The sequence below is a fragment of the Sorex araneus genome, chromosome 8 (genome assembly GCF_027595985.1).
Source record: "Sorex araneus isolate mSorAra2 chromosome 8, mSorAra2.pri, whole genome shotgun sequence".
In the NCBI taxonomy this organism is placed as follows: Eukaryota; Metazoa; Chordata; class Mammalia; order Eulipotyphla; family Soricidae; genus Sorex; species Sorex araneus.
This window is the reverse complement of record NC_073309.1, coordinates 48,039,920-48,056,726: the sequence shown is the minus strand read 5'-3', so window position 1 is coordinate 48,056,726 and position 16,807 is coordinate 48,039,920. Positions and strand designations below refer to the sequence as shown.

Here is a 16,807-nt window from a genome sequence, read left to right as displayed (position 1 = left end):
GTAAAAACAGAGATCAACAAATGGGACTACATTAAACTAAAAAGCTTCTGCACCGCAAAAGATACAGTGACCAGAATCCAAAGACTATCCACAGAATGGGAAAGGATATTTACACAATACCCATCAGATAAGGGGTTGATATCAATGGTATATAAAGCACTGGTTGAACTCTACAAGAAGAAAACATCCAACCCCATCAAAAAATGGGGCGAATAAATGAACAGAAACTTTACCAAAGAAGAAATACGAATGGCCAAAAGGCACATGAAAAAGTGCTCTACATCACTAATCATCAGAGAGATGCAGATCAAAACAACCACAAGATACCACCTCACACCACAGAGACTAGCGCACATCCAAAAGAACAAAAGCAACCGCTGTTGGAGAGGATGTGGGGAGAAAGGGACCCTTCTACACGGCTGGTGGGAATGCCGACTGGTTCAGCCCTTCTGGAAACAATATGGACGATTCTCAAAAAATTAGAAATTGAGCTCTCATTTGACCCAGCAATACCACTGCTGGGAATATATCCCAGAGAGGCAAAAAAGTATAATCGAAATGGCATCTGCACATGTATGTTCATCGCAGCACTGTTTACAATAGCCAGAATCTGGAAAAAACCCGAATGCCCTAGAACGGATGACTGGTTGAGGAAACTTTGGTACATCTATACAATGGAATACTATGCAGCTGTTAGAAAAAAGGAGGTCACAATTTTTTTTTTTAATTTTATTTTATTTTATTAAATCACCGTGTGGAAGATTACAATGCTTTCGGGCTTAGGTCTGAGTTATACAATGCTGAAACAACCATCCCTTCACCAGTGCCCATATACCACCACCAAAAAAAAAAAAAAACCCACACAGTACACCTCCCATCCCGCCCCCTCACCCCTACCTTGTAACTGATAAGTTTCATTTTACATTCTGTTTACTTTGTTTACATTCAATATTTCAACACAAACCTCACTATTGTTGTTAGGAGTACCCCACTAGATTCAGACCTACTGTGAAGACAAATAAGGTCGCGCGGCCGCAGTAGCGGCCACGCGGTTTTGAATTTCTGTACTTTAACAAGAAGTCCAGGGAGATTTCTTCCAGATATTAGAAATTCCAGGCTTGAAAACCCAATCTGTGGTCGTCTTAATATGGCAGCCACCGCGCCCTTCATCCCCGGAGAGAAAGAGGCGAGAGAGAGAGAAATACCTTTCCCCTCCTGGGCGGGCACGGGGCCGAGGCTTAGTTCTCAGGCTGGAGACATTCTGCGAGGAGTTGCTCACGCCGAAAGAGGTTTTGCTGGGTCTGGATTCACGCTTGTGCAGCTGCGGAGAGGCCGCACATGCGTGCGGCTCCCGGGATCATATCTCGGCGGTCACAAATTTTTTATTTAAGTGGATCGGCATGAAAAGTTTCATGCTAAGTGAAATGAGTCAGAAAGAGAGAGACAGACATAGAAAGATTGCACTCATCTATGACATATAGAATAACAGAGTGGGAGACTAACACCGAAGAATTGTAGAAACAACTACCAGGAGGTTGACTCCATGGCTAGGAGGCTGGCCTCACATTCTGGGGAAAGGGCAACTCAGAGAAGGGATCACCAACTATAATGTAGTCGAAGGCCATGTGGGAGAAGGGAGTTGCGGGCTGAATGAGGGCTAGAGACTGAGCACAGTGGCCACTCAACACCTTTATTGCAAACCACAACAGCTAATTAGAGGGAGAGAACAGAAGGGAATGCCCTGCCACAGTGACAGGGTGGGGTGGGGGGAGATGGGATTGGGGAGGATGGGAGGGATGCTGGGTTTACTGGTGGTGGAGTATGGGCACTGGTGAAGGGATGGGTTCCCGAACTTTGTATGGGGGAAGCATAAGCACAGATGTGTATAAATCCGTAACTGTACCCTCATGGTGATTCATTAATTAAAAATAAATAAATTTATTATTAAAAAAATGCTCACAATTAAAGTTCTTGCAATGTATATTCCCCGGGGCAAAAGTTCACTTCACATTAGAAATTAACCAGGAGACCCTTTCCGGCCCTGCGCGAGATCGACCCCGGAGGCAACTGAACCACTTTGGACACGAGCGGCGCCCCCAAAATGCCTCCAAACTGTGGGCTCGGAGCTTCTGGCCCAGGCGCTGCCGGCAGGGTATGGTCTTTTCTCTCTCAACTCTTTCTTTTTGAACGCAGCGAGGCAATAGCCGGTTTTTAGACTCTACAGGAAGCCCGGGAAGGACGATGGGCGGGACTTCCGGATCCGCCCTGTGCCGGCCGACATTTAAGCACAGAGCCATGTGGGGACGCTCCTTTCCGGCCCCGTGAGAGATCGACCCCGGAGGCAACTGAACCACTTTGGACACGAGCGGCGCCCCCAAAATGCCTCCAAACTGTGGGCTCGGAGCTTCTGGCCCAGGCGCTGCCAGCGAGTGATGCAATTACCAAAAGAATTTTCCCTGGACTTCATATAGAAATCCAAAACCACTATTGCAGCCGTGCGACCTAATATCTCTTGATTGTCAGCAACATGTAAATGTTCCTTTTTGGCAGGGCTTAACGTGGGGGAAAACTCCAAACAATAGTACTTAAGTTTTTTGTTGAAGGGTAAAAGATTGTAGCGATAGAATTTTAGGCAGAATTTTCCCCGGACTTTATATAGAAACCCAAAACCGCGTGGCCTCGGCAGCCTAATGTCATCTAATCATCAGCAATATGAAATGGTTCCTTTGTAATGGGTTGGACTTTGGGGGGACCATAATAGGGTTAAAGTTTGTAGCGACATGTAATTTCTGGCTGTACTTTCCCTGGACTTTATACAGAAATTCAAAGCCGCGAGGCCGCTGCCATGGCCACGCAACCTATTGTCATTTAATCATCACCAATATGAAATGGTTCCCTTTTAACGGGTCGGACTTTGGTGGGAAATCCTAACAAGAATAGTAAGTCTTTTGCTGAATTATTGAAGGCTACCAAAGTGGTAGCCATCTCTATAGACTGAACTAAGCCATATCCCCACGCCAGCTGAGAAGAAATATCCTTCTTTCTCAGGAAGAAACGCGGCGTGGCATTAACCATAGTATGATGTCCATTAAGCTGACAGGGACCTGGTGGCGTGGGAATGGGATACAAGGGAATAAATTATTATGCACTTGGAACAGCGGGACGCTGGTGGAATCTTGAGCCGGGGCCGATACCAGCGTATTACTTTTGGTTCCAGAAACTGCTTGCAGACATTCTACCAGACTATCAACTAAGCCAGAGCCCCACGCCGGCTGATGACGAGAAATAACCATCTTCTTTGGTTTGTTTTCCCTTTGTCAGGCAGCGTGGTGATTACTAAACAGGCGTGATCTCGGTGGTGCGGGACGAGGGGGGAAAAATAGAAAAGTTATGTAACAAACAGCAGGACTTAATATCTCTACATTCTCAGCAATGGAGAGCCATCAAATGCTTCCTTGACAGTGGGACTGTCTTTTCTTTTTTGGGGGAAACCCTGGCAACAATAGTGAGTTATGTGTTGAAACATGGGATGTAACCAAGATAAAGCATAAACGAAGTGAAACTTATCACTTACAAGGGCGGGGACTGGGGGGGCGGGAGGGGGCGGGAGGTATACTGGGGTGGTTGGTGATGGAATATGGGCACGGGTGAAGGGAAGGGTGTTTGAGTATTGTATAACTGACATAATCCTGAGAACTATGTAACCCTCCACATGGTGATTCAATAAAATTTAAATTAAAAAAAACAAGAAATTAACCACAAGACATCTTTAGAATTCTGATCTCTAGGAAAACATAAAAGGATTAAAACGCTCATAGATTACCATGAAACAGTAAGGATTTCACACTTGTCTGATGGTCGGTATAGGTTGATACCTGGTGACAAAGTTTTGCATGAAATAAAGCACCAACTGACCACTTTAAAAAAAAAAAAGAAATAAGCTCAGAGTCACTCAAAGGCAAAGCAACAGTAAGTATATGATTGACAGTCCATGTTGCATGCTGAGAATGTTACAATATTAACTGGTTCAGAATAATCTCGTAAAAGAGAAATGATTGCAAACAATTGATTCTTTTGAACAGAATTATATGGAGTTTGTAAAAATTTATCATTTTGCGTATCAGAATAAACAGCCTTTTCTTCTTTGCGAGCATCTATAAAGAATGTAACTGCTGACTCAATAGGTTCAGCTTTCATAATGCTAGGCCAAATCCAATTAGTAAACTTAGGAAATTGAAACATCTTTTGCTTTGGAAAGCTGTTATGGATTTTGCCCAAATACTTAGTGCAGGCAATTTGCCAATCCTCACCAAGTTCCCATAGCGCTTGGATTTGTTCATTAGTCAATGGTACAATAATTTCAGCAGGATCTTTCCTATTAATTGCCCGGTTCTTTTTCTTTCTTTGAGACTTATTTGAGATACTTTATACACATAAGTGACAATTTTTAGTAGGCATTTTACGTAAAAAACTTCATTCCACAATATTAGTTCCTTATACTAGAATCCAAATGGGAGAATGTGAAGTACACAACACTATCAGATTTAAATTTTCTGAAGAATCTACTCTATCTAGCTGAGTCTTATTAACAATTTCCTCAATTAGTTCCAATTCATGTTCAGCTGCCAGGCTGAGTTGCCTCAGACTGTTAAGAGAAGAATCACCTTCCAATGTATGGAACAAATTTTGCTGGGCATAAGTTGGAATGCCCAGAGAAGGCCATAGTCAATTTATATTTCTCAGTAGTTTTGGAAAATCATTTAAAGTTTTTAACTTATCTCTCCAAATTTGGACCTCTTGAGGCATAATTTTACTCTCCCATATTATTGGTTCCCCAAATTACCAAGGAATCTGGTGTTAAATTTTATTCTGTGCAACTTTTAAATCCCATGACTCTGATAGATTACAGCTTCATACACCTTCTGCAAATTGGTCTGAGATACAGCAGTAATTAGAATCTCATCGATATAGTGAGTAATGTTGACTTCGGAGTACTGTGACCTTATTAAATCTTAATGGTTAATTAACAAAATATTTGCATATCATGGGACTGTTCATCATCCCTTGGGGCAAAATAGTCCACTGATATCTTTTAGTAGGAAGTTCATTATTTAAAGAAGGCACAATAAAAGCAAATTTTTCTCTATCCTCTTCCCTTAAAGGGATGGTATAGAAACAATCTATTAAGTCAATTTCAAGATTTTCTAGGGCCACTGGTCAAGCCAAACAGGCTGAACCTGTTTTCAGACTATTGGGAGAGCTCTTTTTGAGCAGTGGCCCCAATTAAAAAGGCAATTCCCGAGACACCGTTCTCTCTTTAATATATTTCACACCAAAGTTTTTGCAATAAATCCCGTCCCCATAAGGTGATGGCTATTGGAGCAATGTACGGCTGGATGACTGCTGTGTCTCCATCAAGATCAGCACAATGAAGAGGCCACACACTCTGCTGAACACCACTGACCACACACATACCAGAAAAAGTAATGTCCACATGACGCTTTTGCCAAGCAACAGGCCAATGTTGAGAGGCAACAACAGTAACATCAGCACCTGAATTCAACATACCTTCCAGTATTTGGTTCAGCTCTTTTGGAAAACAATATGGACCATTCTCAAAAAATTAGAAATTCAGCTCCCATTTGACCCAGCAATGCCACTCCTGGGAATATATCCTAAAGAGGCAAAAAGGCATAGTTGAAATGACATCTGCATTTATGTGTTCATTGCAGCACTGTTTACAGTAACCAAAATCTGGAAAAACACGGAGTGCCCAAAAATAGATGACTGGTTAAAGAAATTTTGGTACATCTGCATAATGGAATACTCTGCAGCTGTTAGAAAAGATGAAGTCATGATATTTTCATATAAATGTATCAACATGGAAAGTATCCTGTTAAGGCTCTCCGCCAAGATGTGACACGAGTGCCGCACGTGTGTGTCCTCTCCGTTGCTGGATGACCATGATCCTGGAGGCCAGCTAAACTACTTTAGGTACGAGCAGCTTCTTGCAGGAATGTCTCTAGACTGTGAACTAAGCCACGGCCCCATGCCACCCCAGGAGGGGAAAGGTTTTTCTCTCTCAGCTTTTTCCTTCCTGGGGAGGAGGGGTAGGCTTGACGACTGCCATTTTATAAGGACCACTAAAGAGAGGTACGAGCTTGCAATGATGCAATTTCTGGCAGTAATTTCCCTGGACTTAGTTACTAACATACTAAAATACAGAAATCCAAAAAAAGAGACCTCATATCTCTTCATTCTCAGCAATAGATGTTGCAACAATGTTGCAGTAAGATTTAGCTAGACAGTCTGAGGCATTTAAGATATGCACGCGAAAGAAATATACGTTTTTTGGGAGGATCACATAACTGTCTCTGGAGTTTTTTGTATTGTGGCCTGCTGGAGAGCAGCCTGTTCAGCCCCTTTTTATTAACTAGGTTGATGTTTTAGCCAATGATATTCGGCCACATAGGCAGAATATGCAAATTAACTTAATCAACGGAAACAGTATCAAAGTCAGTTACACAACCGGAAGTATAGTCAGTTAAAGTAACAGTAACAGAAAAATGATGTTTACATCCAAGCCTAGCTAGACCTGAGATTATGGGATGTTGTACACCAACAATGGAAAACAAATTACCAAATGGTTTCTTTTCAGCAGGTCTGATTTGGGGAGGAAACTCCAAACAATAATAGTGAGTTTTTTGGGAAAAACTGAATTAATAAAAGTAAAGAGAAAGTAAAGTGATAATTATCAGCTACACAGGTGGGAGGGTGGGGATGGGAGGGGAATTATACTTGGGTTTCTTGGTGGTGGAATATGTGCACTGGTGAAGGGATGGGTGTTCGATCACTGTATAACTGAGACTTAAGCCTGAATGCTTTGTAACTTTCCACATGGTGATTCAATTAAAAATAAATAAATAAAATAAAAATAAATTTTAAAAATAAAGGTATTTTTTAAAAGAAAGTATCATGTTAAATGAAATGAGTAAAAAAAAAGAGACAGACATAGGAAGATTGTACTCATCTGTGGAATATAAAATAACAAAGTGGGAGATTAACATCCAAGAGTAGTAGAGATAAGGACCAGGAGGTCTGCCCCACAGCTTGAAAACTGGCCTCACATGCTGGGGGAAAAGGCAGCTCAGATAGAGAAGGGAACACCAAGTAGAGGATGTTGGGAGGACCCATTCGGGTTGAAAGATGGGTGACGAAAGTAGACTATAGACCGAACATGATGGTCACTCAGTACCTCTATTGCAAACTACAACACCCCAAAAAAGAGAGAGAACAAAAGGAAATACTTTGCCGCAGAGGCAGGGTGGTGTGCTGGGGGTTGGGGTGGGGGTGGTGGGAGGGATACTGGGATCATTGGTTGAAGATAATGGGCACTGGTGGAGGGCTGTAAACAATCACTGTATGACTGAAATGCAAACATGAAAGTTCATAAGTTTGTAACTGTACCTCACGATGATTCACTAATAAAAAATTAAAAAACAAAAGCAAAAACAAAAAACCATACCTTCTTGTTTTGTCCGGTCCTCAAAGGTCATAATTAAAGTAGGCTTATCATCAATAATCTTTTTTTCACCCAGAATATTTCTGCATTAATGCTTCCAAAATCACCTTCTCTTTTCATGCCTGTTTTTCCCTAGTATATACAGAAGCAAAAGCAGTTGAGCAATATGCTCCCCTTTGAATATCCTGATGTCTGCTTGAAAGGTGACTATAAGTGAGATTTCATTCACAAAATCACTGTCAACAAGTTCCATCTTTACGTTAACACCATGCAAAGTCATGCTGCTTCTCCCTAGGACCAACCTGGTGTCTCTTTTGGAAGGGGGCCATAAACATTAGTTGGGATATTATCTATAGTATTAGGAGTCAGAAAAAAATCATGAAAAGTCAGAATGTCAGCGGCTGCACTTCCCTGTGTTGCCCTTACAAGGTTAGTATAAGATGATTTTTTGCTGATGGTCTTAGGTTTGTCAATTATCACCATCGTGGGGGAGGTAGAGCCCCCGGATTTAACTTGGGGGTCTACTGACAATTTTCTGTATTGTTGCCCAGGTGGGGGCCCGACTCCCATTCCCGACGGCTCACCTAGGAGGTTGCCAAATTTGTCTCATTTTGAGCGACATTCATTAGCCCACTGCTTCCTCTTTTCCACATTGCCTACAAGTACCCAGTAATTCCTACCTTGCTCCAGATTTAGCACGAATACAATCTGAAATGTCCAACTGCTCCGCAGTCGTAACATTTCGTCTGATTAGCATTCTTTTTTTTTCAGATAAAATATTATAGGTTTATTTAAAACTTAATTCTCACCTTGAGTATGCAAAATACAAACTCCACAAAATGTTCATTTTTACTTTGTAGTTCACAAATATATAAAATAGAAGTTTGTTTAAATTTATATTACATATTTATTAAGGCAAGGAACTATATAGAAAAAAAACATTTGTTCTGCTTAAGGCATACATGGGGAATAAACCATTGTACAAATTATTGCACATTTGAAACCACAGTGCATAACAGACTGTCTGCATAAAATCGGTAAAGAAATAAACCAGGCGTATTTACCTGACTTAGGTCATACATGTAGATCAGAAGACAAAAATAGATTTTTCTTGTCAAAGTATGCAGCAGTTTGAGAACTTTGGCTTCCTTGTTTGGTACCTATAGAACCAAGACTCACCAAGCACCACCATTTAGGCTATTAAAACACATTTTTCCGTACCTGAATTTCTTCTTCTTCTAATATAATAATGGCTTTTGGAAGGCAAAGAGAATACAAGTTGATCTTTTATACTTCTATTGCATCAGAAAACAATTCAAGGGAACTCTGGTTTTCCCTCCCCCCCAATGCACAGATCTGATGTATACCCTGATATCCACAAATTCCAGTCACCCCCCCTCCTTGGCGTTTTGTAAGTCCAGGCATATTCAAGTTGGATTTTTAAAAATTGGAATGATAGAAGATCCAGCCACAGGCCCGTCTGTTCTTTGATTTGTCTTTTGGTTTCTTCACGTCTCCTGATTATCCATTCAGGGATAGACTCGTTGGGAACTTGACCATGATTGTAGCGGTTTCCAGCTGGGCGTACCTCCCCCTCTTCAGGAAGACAGTGTGAAAAATTAAAAAATACTGAATTCTCTTCTGGCTGTGTGGGGAATTAAAAGTGCCCTTCATGTGTAAGGCAAGGTGGTCCGACCTGGAGAATGCCCGGTCACACTTCTGGCCCTGGAAGGGGCAGTGCCCGGTGTGCTTGCGGTAATGTCTGGTCAGTTCATCAGAGCGGGCAAATTTCCACCCACAGCCGTCCCAGTCACAGTGGTAAAGTTTCTCACCTGTGTGGGTCCTCAGGTGTGCCTTGAGATGAGAACTCTTCGTGTAGGTTTTGTCACAGCCCGCGTAATCACAAGTGTGAGTGGCAGTCCTTTTCCGGGGCCATGACCTTCTCCCCCTCTTTGGCTTGGGCTCCTCTGTCAGGCAGGAACCGGGTGGCATGAGCTCTTGGTAGTGGAGCACCACACCTGGGTCTGTATCTGGTCGGTCAGGAAGGGCGGGTAGTTGGGCCCGGGGTGGGGATGGAAGCCACAGGGGAGCGACAGGGCAGGGTGACAGTCCCTGCTGCTCAGCAGTTCCTGGGCACCCAGGGTTGGGGTAGTCCTGCTGGGGAGCTGCTGCCCCAGGGGGAAGTCGTGTGCCACTGGCCAGTGGCTGGTGGCCGTTGCTCAGCATGGATCCGGCGCCCAAGTGGACCTCTAAGGAGCGGCTGACCGTGTACGAGGACACGGCCTTCTGCTTGATCATGAGGCACATGTGCGGCGGCCTGCCGCTGTAGGTCACCACCACCACCGGGTGGCCACTATTGGGGCTGACTTTGCTAACCCTGATTAGCATTCTTAAAAGCAGCGGCTATCATTTGGGCCATTCTTCCCACCTCGGTACACACGCTAATAAAATCATCCAGGGAGTTTCTACCCATTAATTTAGAAGTCTGAATTGCTTTTAGGCAGTCTTCTGTAGCATTTTCTACTGCCAGAGTTGACATAAGCATTTCATGAAGAGTCTTATCAGATACAGCCTTTTCAAGAGAGTCCTGGAGCCTGCCGATAAAATCAGTATAAGGTTCTTGGCTTCTTGAAGGATTTTAGTAAATGGCATAATACATTTTGCAGAGGTCCCAAGATAGCACCACACCTTTAGATAGGTCATATTGACAGCTTCCAAAATGTCTGCCTCCAAGGCCAGCTAGACTACTTTTGGTACCAGCAGCTGCTTGCAGAGATGTCTCCAGACTGTGAACTAAGCCATAGCCCCACGCCGGCCAAGGAGGGGAAAGGTCTTTCTTTCTCGGCTTTTTTTCACTTTTTGGGGAAGGACGGTGTGGTGTCTGCCATTTTATAAGGACCATTAAGGAGGTACAAACTTGCAGGCATGGAAGGAGAAAAAAAAAAGCTATGAACTTAAAACAGCGGGATGAGTGCGTGATCTCAGGATGAGGGCAATACCAGCGTGCTCTCTGCCGAGATGCCACTCCGGTGGCCACACGTTTGTGTGGTCGCTCTGCAGCTGATCGACCATGATCTGGAGGCAAGCTAGACTACTTTTGGTACGAGCAGCTGCTTGCAGAGATGTCTCTAGACTGTGAACTAAACCATAGCCCCATGCTGCCCCAGGAAGGGAAATGATACAATTTCTAACATAAATCTCCCTAGACTTAGTTACTAAAATACTAAAACACAGAAATCCCAAACTGCGCAACCGTGACTTCATGTCTCTTCATTCTCAGCAATGAAAAACTAATTATCAGATGCTTCCTTTTCAGCAAGGCTAGTTTTGGGGAGTAAAACTCCAACAACAATAGTGAGTTTTGTGTTAAAATATGGAATGTAATCAAGGTAAAGAGAAAGTGAAGTGAAATTTATCAGCTATGCAGGCGGGGGCGGGGATGTGAGGGGGTGGGAGGTATACTGGGGTTTTTGGTGGTGGAATATGTGCACTGGTGAAGGGACGAGTGTTAGAGCATTGTATAACTGAGACATAAGCCTGAAAGCTTTGTAACTTTCCACTGGGTGATTCAATAAAATAAACAAATTTAAAAAAATGTCCACCTCCAAGAGGACTTGTTTTCCTGCAGAAGCCCACTTACCAGTGCCTGAAATCTGGTTCACAGTGGCATCAACATGTTTTGGTGTCTTAATCCTAGCAAATTTCTCAGCCTCTCCAACATGACTTAAATTGTACATATTGAGGATTCTCTAACACTGCCTTTGCAAGAGTCTTCCAATCAAGTGGGAGCAGAGTGTTAGCTTCTGCAAAATTCTCAAGAAGAGCCAGTGCATAGTTAGAAGTAATGCCATAGGTAGCTACTGCTTGTTTGAGCAAGGGAAGAAACTTAAAAGAGAACAGGCTCATATTCACCTGCCTGCCTATTGTTTTGCAGTCAGGATTACTAAGGACCAAAAAAGCCACCAACTGAGCAGGCTATTGGCTCAATTTAGCCCGATATAAAGGAATTTTGGATTCTTGCATCAGAGAATATAACTCAGGAGTACACTGAAAACGGTGATGCGAAAATTCCTCTCCCCTATTCCGATACAGAGAGTCTCTTGCCCTCACGCCTGGCTGTCTTCCCCGGGGCCTCTCGGAGGGGATGGGCTCCAGCTTCCCTCCCCACCCCAAGCAGAGCTCCTTGCGCCGAAGACCACCGGAATCTAGCTACAGCCATGCCCGAGGCCCCTCTCCACACGTTCGGACAGGCCTGAGGAACCCGGGTGTGTGTAATTCCTTCAACAGCCAATATCCAGAGACTTAAAAGCAAGCTCCCAGAAGAGATATCTTGTAGCCTACTTCTCCCTCTGGGAGAAACTGGCAAGCTTCTGAGAGTTTCCTGCCCACATGGGACAGCCTTGCAAGCTTCCCATGGGACAGCCTTGCAAGCTTCCCATGGTGTATTCATATGCTAAATCCAGCAACAAGCTGGATCTCATTCCCCTGACCCTGAAAGAGTCTCCAGTGCGACATCATTGGGAGGGCCAAGTCGAGAGAGACTTCTAAGATCTCAGGGAAAGGACGAATGGAGAGGTTACTGAGCCCGCTCGAGAAATCGACAATTAACGGGGATTTCGTGACTTGTGATTCTGATACAAGGAAGGAAAAGGAACTGCCAGAGGGTCAGGGTCAGTGAGCCCCTGTAGGGTGGGGATCATCACTCTTTTGGAAGGGCGGTGCTCAGGGTACCACATCTGTAAAGCAATCGATCCAGTTTTTTATTAACTGCCCCCATTCTCGGCGAGTTACCTCCTCTCTTGAAACAGAGGTGTCCGTGTCTGACTCGGAGCTCTCAGACTCGTCCTGGGCAGGTCAGTTATCAATCTGATGTGAATCAACAGGTAATAGAGATGCCATTGGCTTAGCCAGAGGTAAAGTCTGAATCAAGTTCTCTTCCCTACCCTGCTCCTCTAATACAAGAGTTTCCCTGTTAGTTACTTCAAAAACTGGCAGATCAGGGGAGAGAGCTATTACTAGAAGATGGAAGAGAAGCCGCCGCAGACTCAGAGCCAGATTGAGAAGGAGTCAGGGTGGGAGCAACACCACTATACTCCCCATTCATCTGCAGGGATCAGGTACCCTTTTTGATGGGCATGATGCAATTCTATTCCTACTCTTTTCCACAATTCTAAATCGAACTGATCTCTATCTCTGGGCTCAAACCAATAGCAATATTTATGTACCCTCTCAAGGAGGCATCACCTTGTCTGCTCCTTCAGAGGGAAACCAGCTGGTTTTGTCAGAGCGGTCAGGATGTCAATATAGGCATCCTGCTTCAATGTTTCAAAATTACCCATCACCTTTTCTCTCTGGTCTATGCAAGCTTGGTGCAACTTTATCTCTCCAGGTTTCTCCTGTATCCTGTCTATCGGGCCTGCACATTAGGTGCCAGAAGTTGTGTGGATATTTGTTCAGTCAGAGGCAATGAGACAAGGAACTTGAGAGAAATTGAATTAGAAATTGAAATCCCAGAGGATCACAGGTTCCTTCAGACCCTGTGACAAAGGCAGAGCTTCCTGAGGCCTCTTTTTATGTACTATCCTACCATATACACCTCTAAGAGAAACAAAGAAGTTACAGAAAGAACATGGAGACATCAAGGCACTCATTGTTTTGTTATGTCCTCAAGCCAAATGGTTACAACCTCTGGAAAGGAATGCAAGGCCAAGAGCTCTGGTATTATGGGTTACAACCTCTCTCTTATTACCTGGGCTGATAAGGGGATATAAGAATGTCTGCATATCAAAGACAAGCTGGGTCTGGGATCCATGGAAAAGAAAAGACTCACTCTTGTTATACTAAGAGTTAGGCTGCTGCTAAAGGCAGCTTAAAGAAAGAGATGTTAACCCTTTCCAGACCAGTCCAGACACACCAGTCAGAAACTCGCCCATTTTGATTGGGTCCTTAGTCCTGCCCATTTGCGGGTCAGTCTCCATAGACTTATCCTAACAATCTGGTTGGGCACCAACAGGGGACGCACCCTAAGTGCCAGGCTTTCCTCTGAGGCAGGAGTCTCAGGGTCGCTGAGCAGAGGAGGGCCTGGAGATCTGCTATTTTGAGTTCTCTCAGGCCACCAGGTGTGTGTTGCTGGCTGACAGGTGAGCAAGAGCCAGGGGATGGGGTCAGAGCAGCACTCACACAGGCCCTGAGGACTGGAAGGTTCTGGATGGATTCTGAAGGCGGGTCTCATGACCTGCTGAGCAGTAATAGAGGAGTGAGAGGGAGAATGGGGGGGGGGGACTCCAAGTACCTCTCAACTTGGGTCACACAGGGGGAGGTGCTGGGGCTCCTCAGTCCCTGTCACTCTGGGCTCCAATAGAGGTCGTGTTCTCACCTGACTGTGTCCCCCAGGACCACGGGCTCCCTGCCCCCCTCTGCTGTACCCCAGGGCTCCCGGCTCCTGATCCAGCCCACTGAGGAGTCCATCAACACGACCTTCATCTGCCGCGTCTCCAATGCCCTGGGAACGGGCCAGACAGCCATGAGAGTCCAGCTCCCAGGTGAGGACAGTGGGGAGCACGGAGACACCCCAGGAGGTGCTGAGCAGGACTGTTTCTGAGGAGGGATGGGAGGGTCCCTGGGGAAGGAGCCCTCAGCCATGAGATGATTCCGGAGTCCTGCCAGAGCCTCTGCCCGGACACTCAGAAAGGCCTTTCCAAGGACTGGGGCAACTGGAAGGGCATACTAGTGCCCTTCCCCCAAAACAACAATGAGTGTTCTGTGTGCTAACAACATAGCTTAAAAAGAAAAGGTAAAAAAAATTCTGCAATTTTATAAAACTTGATAAAATGCAACATTTTAAACTGTACAATCACCGGGAGTACACAGTTATCGAAGATGCACACGCTTCACTTGGCATCTCCAGCACCTTCAGCTTTCTGTGCCTGGTTTGTTTTGGCATCTCTGTTTTCTGCAGGGTTATTTCCATCCTTGCCAGCATCGGCCTTCCCCTTTTTCCCTTTGGGCACCTTCTCTCCCTTCTTTGCGGTGGCCTTTTTAGGCTTGGGCTCTGGCTTTGGAGGAGCAGGTTTAGCTGATAACCTCGCAGATCTTCTCTGTGGTTCATCCTTCGCCTTGGCTTTATCTCCTTTAGCGTCCCCTTTAGCCTTTCTCTTGGGCAGGGTGGCCACAGCGACGGGACGTGGGCGATGGACTCGGGGTACAGCGGCGTGTGGGCTTTGGTCGGTCCAGGGGTCGTTCTTGCCTCTTCTTCCTCTACCATAAATTCTTGCTGCTTTTCTTTCTTCAGAACCTACCGGAGAACTGTCACATGCAGACTCCATCCTCAAGCCCAGCCTCCTGTTTGCGGGAACTGTGTTTGTCTCTATGTTGGGAGCCCTGCTTTAGTTCCAGTTTTAAAAGGTCCAGTGAGTTTCTCTGGAACATTCCCCACCCGTGTGTTGGCCCTGAGCATCCCAAGCCACGATCCCCGACTCTGACCTCGACTGAGGCTCTGTGCTCGTACCCCCAGGCAGCCTGTCCTGCATGTCCCCACAGCTGGGCAGCCCCAACCCTGCAGACAGGGACACTGAGGCAGGGGGCTGATCTCCCACCCGAAGGAGTGAGGCCCCTGATTCCAGGCCCTGTCAGCACTGGGTGCCCACCAGGGGCACAGAGGGATGGAGGGCAGAGTGATACCCCTTCTCCAACTGTCCTTCATCTCCATTGTTTTGAAGGACCCCCTAGTGCTTCTACAGAATGGAGCCGGCAGCAGGAATTGGAGTCAGGATCTCACTCCACAGGGGTCAAGAGAAAGAAGTGGGACACATGAAGTGTTAGCAGCTGGAGATCAGGGCATATCTGGGACCACAGTGCTCGTTTACCCACAAAGAAACTTCTCATAACACTAACAGAGACCTCCTCCTCCAGGAAGTCCTTCCTATTGCCCCAGAAAATGTAGTGTTTTCGCTGGGCTGCTCACCCCAACTGGGCCCACTCTGCGTCATGCTATGAAGGCTCATGTCTGTGTCTCCTGTGGACTGTGAGGCCCAAGGGCAGGACTTTCAGGATCTGTGTCCTCTGCACCCTGGCACCAGGCTGGACTCAGGTGTTGGAGCAGGTGACTCCGAGTGTGTCATCCCCAGAATGCAGCGGCCTGTGCTCTGTCACTCCTGGCCTCATTGCTGTCACTAGCACATCATCGGGGCAGGGAAAACAACACTGGGAGCCTTGGTGCCCAGTTGGTTCTCCTGCCCTGGGGAAGCCCCTGTCATGAGGAAACACTTAGGATTGGCTGAGAGGCCCTAAGAGGTGAGAAACTGAAGCCCAGAAATGGGAGAGCAGAGGTCAAGGTCACAGGGCTCCTGAGGGTAAAGGCCAGACCCAGACCCAACCCGACTCCTGAAGCCACAGTATGCCATAATGGTGGGATGGAACTTGATATTGTTTATAATGAATAATGTCCAGAACTGGGATGAGTCAGTATTGATAGTATTGATTTCTAATCAATCACCAGCTGATGGAGCACATAACTTTATGTTTGAGACTCTAGGTTTGATTCCTTGACACCGCACAAAAACTAAGTTCTGATTTTTTTAATTTTTATTTTGGAGTATCCAAGTGTTAGGGGCGGCAGATCTCTGCCTGGGGGAGGCTCGGAGAGACAAAAGAACAAAACCAAGACAACTCTTTCTGCAAATGCATGGGGTTTATTTAAGCCAATATAGCTATATTGGGACCTTCAATTGTGCCTCAATAGCGTGGCATAACCCAAGGCCCCAAACTCAAAAAGCTAGCTGTTTTTATACCCTTTTGGGGGAGAAATGAAAATCTCACATATCAAAGGGAATCACATAGGTCACTTCATTTGCATATCTAGACATTTGTTGACAAATGAAAATCTCACATATCAAAGGGAATCACATCTATATATCAAAGGGGATCACACATAGGTCACTTGATTTGCATATCTAAACATTTGTTGACTGTTAACTATTTCCCTGCAAATGTTTGCCTATAGTTCCTAGGGCAGTTTGTTGGCCCATTTGGTGACAGAGTCCTGCCCAGTGGTAGGTCCTGAAGACATCTTTCAAAGCAGTCAAGTAGTTACAAAGGGCAACTTCAGTGGTTAACCCTTAACCTGCCTTTCAGTTCTTGACTCTTAACTTGCCCTCCTCTTCAATACTAGTTCCTGCCTCTGCTGAAGTCTGTCCCCTCAGTGGTGGTCTGGCCTTCTCTGGGTCTGTTACTGGGGCTAGATGAGGCCTCAGTTCCTGTTTTCCTGTAAATTTGGCTCTGCAACTT

General features: G+C 45.3%; 2 protein-coding genes across 2 annotated transcripts in view; one reads left to right on the top strand and one right to left on the bottom strand.

Moving 5' to 3' along the window:
• The window catches only part of LOC129406809 (nectin-2-like), a 70,822-nt gene that overhangs the window by 34,020 nt on the left and 19,995 nt on the right, over positions 1-16,807 (top strand). Inside the window, exon 4 of the mRNA XM_055145993.1 lies at positions 13,916-14,064. Coding sequence (XP_055001968.1) covers positions 13,916-14,064 — 149 coding nt within the window. The remainder of the gene's footprint in view (positions 1-13,915; positions 14,065-16,807) is intronic.
• LOC129406775 (non-histone chromosomal protein HMG-17-like) lies at positions 14,413-15,510 on the bottom strand. Its single transcript, XM_055145555.1, has 2 exons — positions 15,486-15,510; positions 14,413-14,717 (listed from the first exon to the last, which is right to left on the bottom strand). Exons 1-2 carry the CDS (start codon positions 15,508-15,510, stop codon positions 14,413-14,415), a joined length of 330 nt encoding a protein of 109 aa, XP_055001530.1.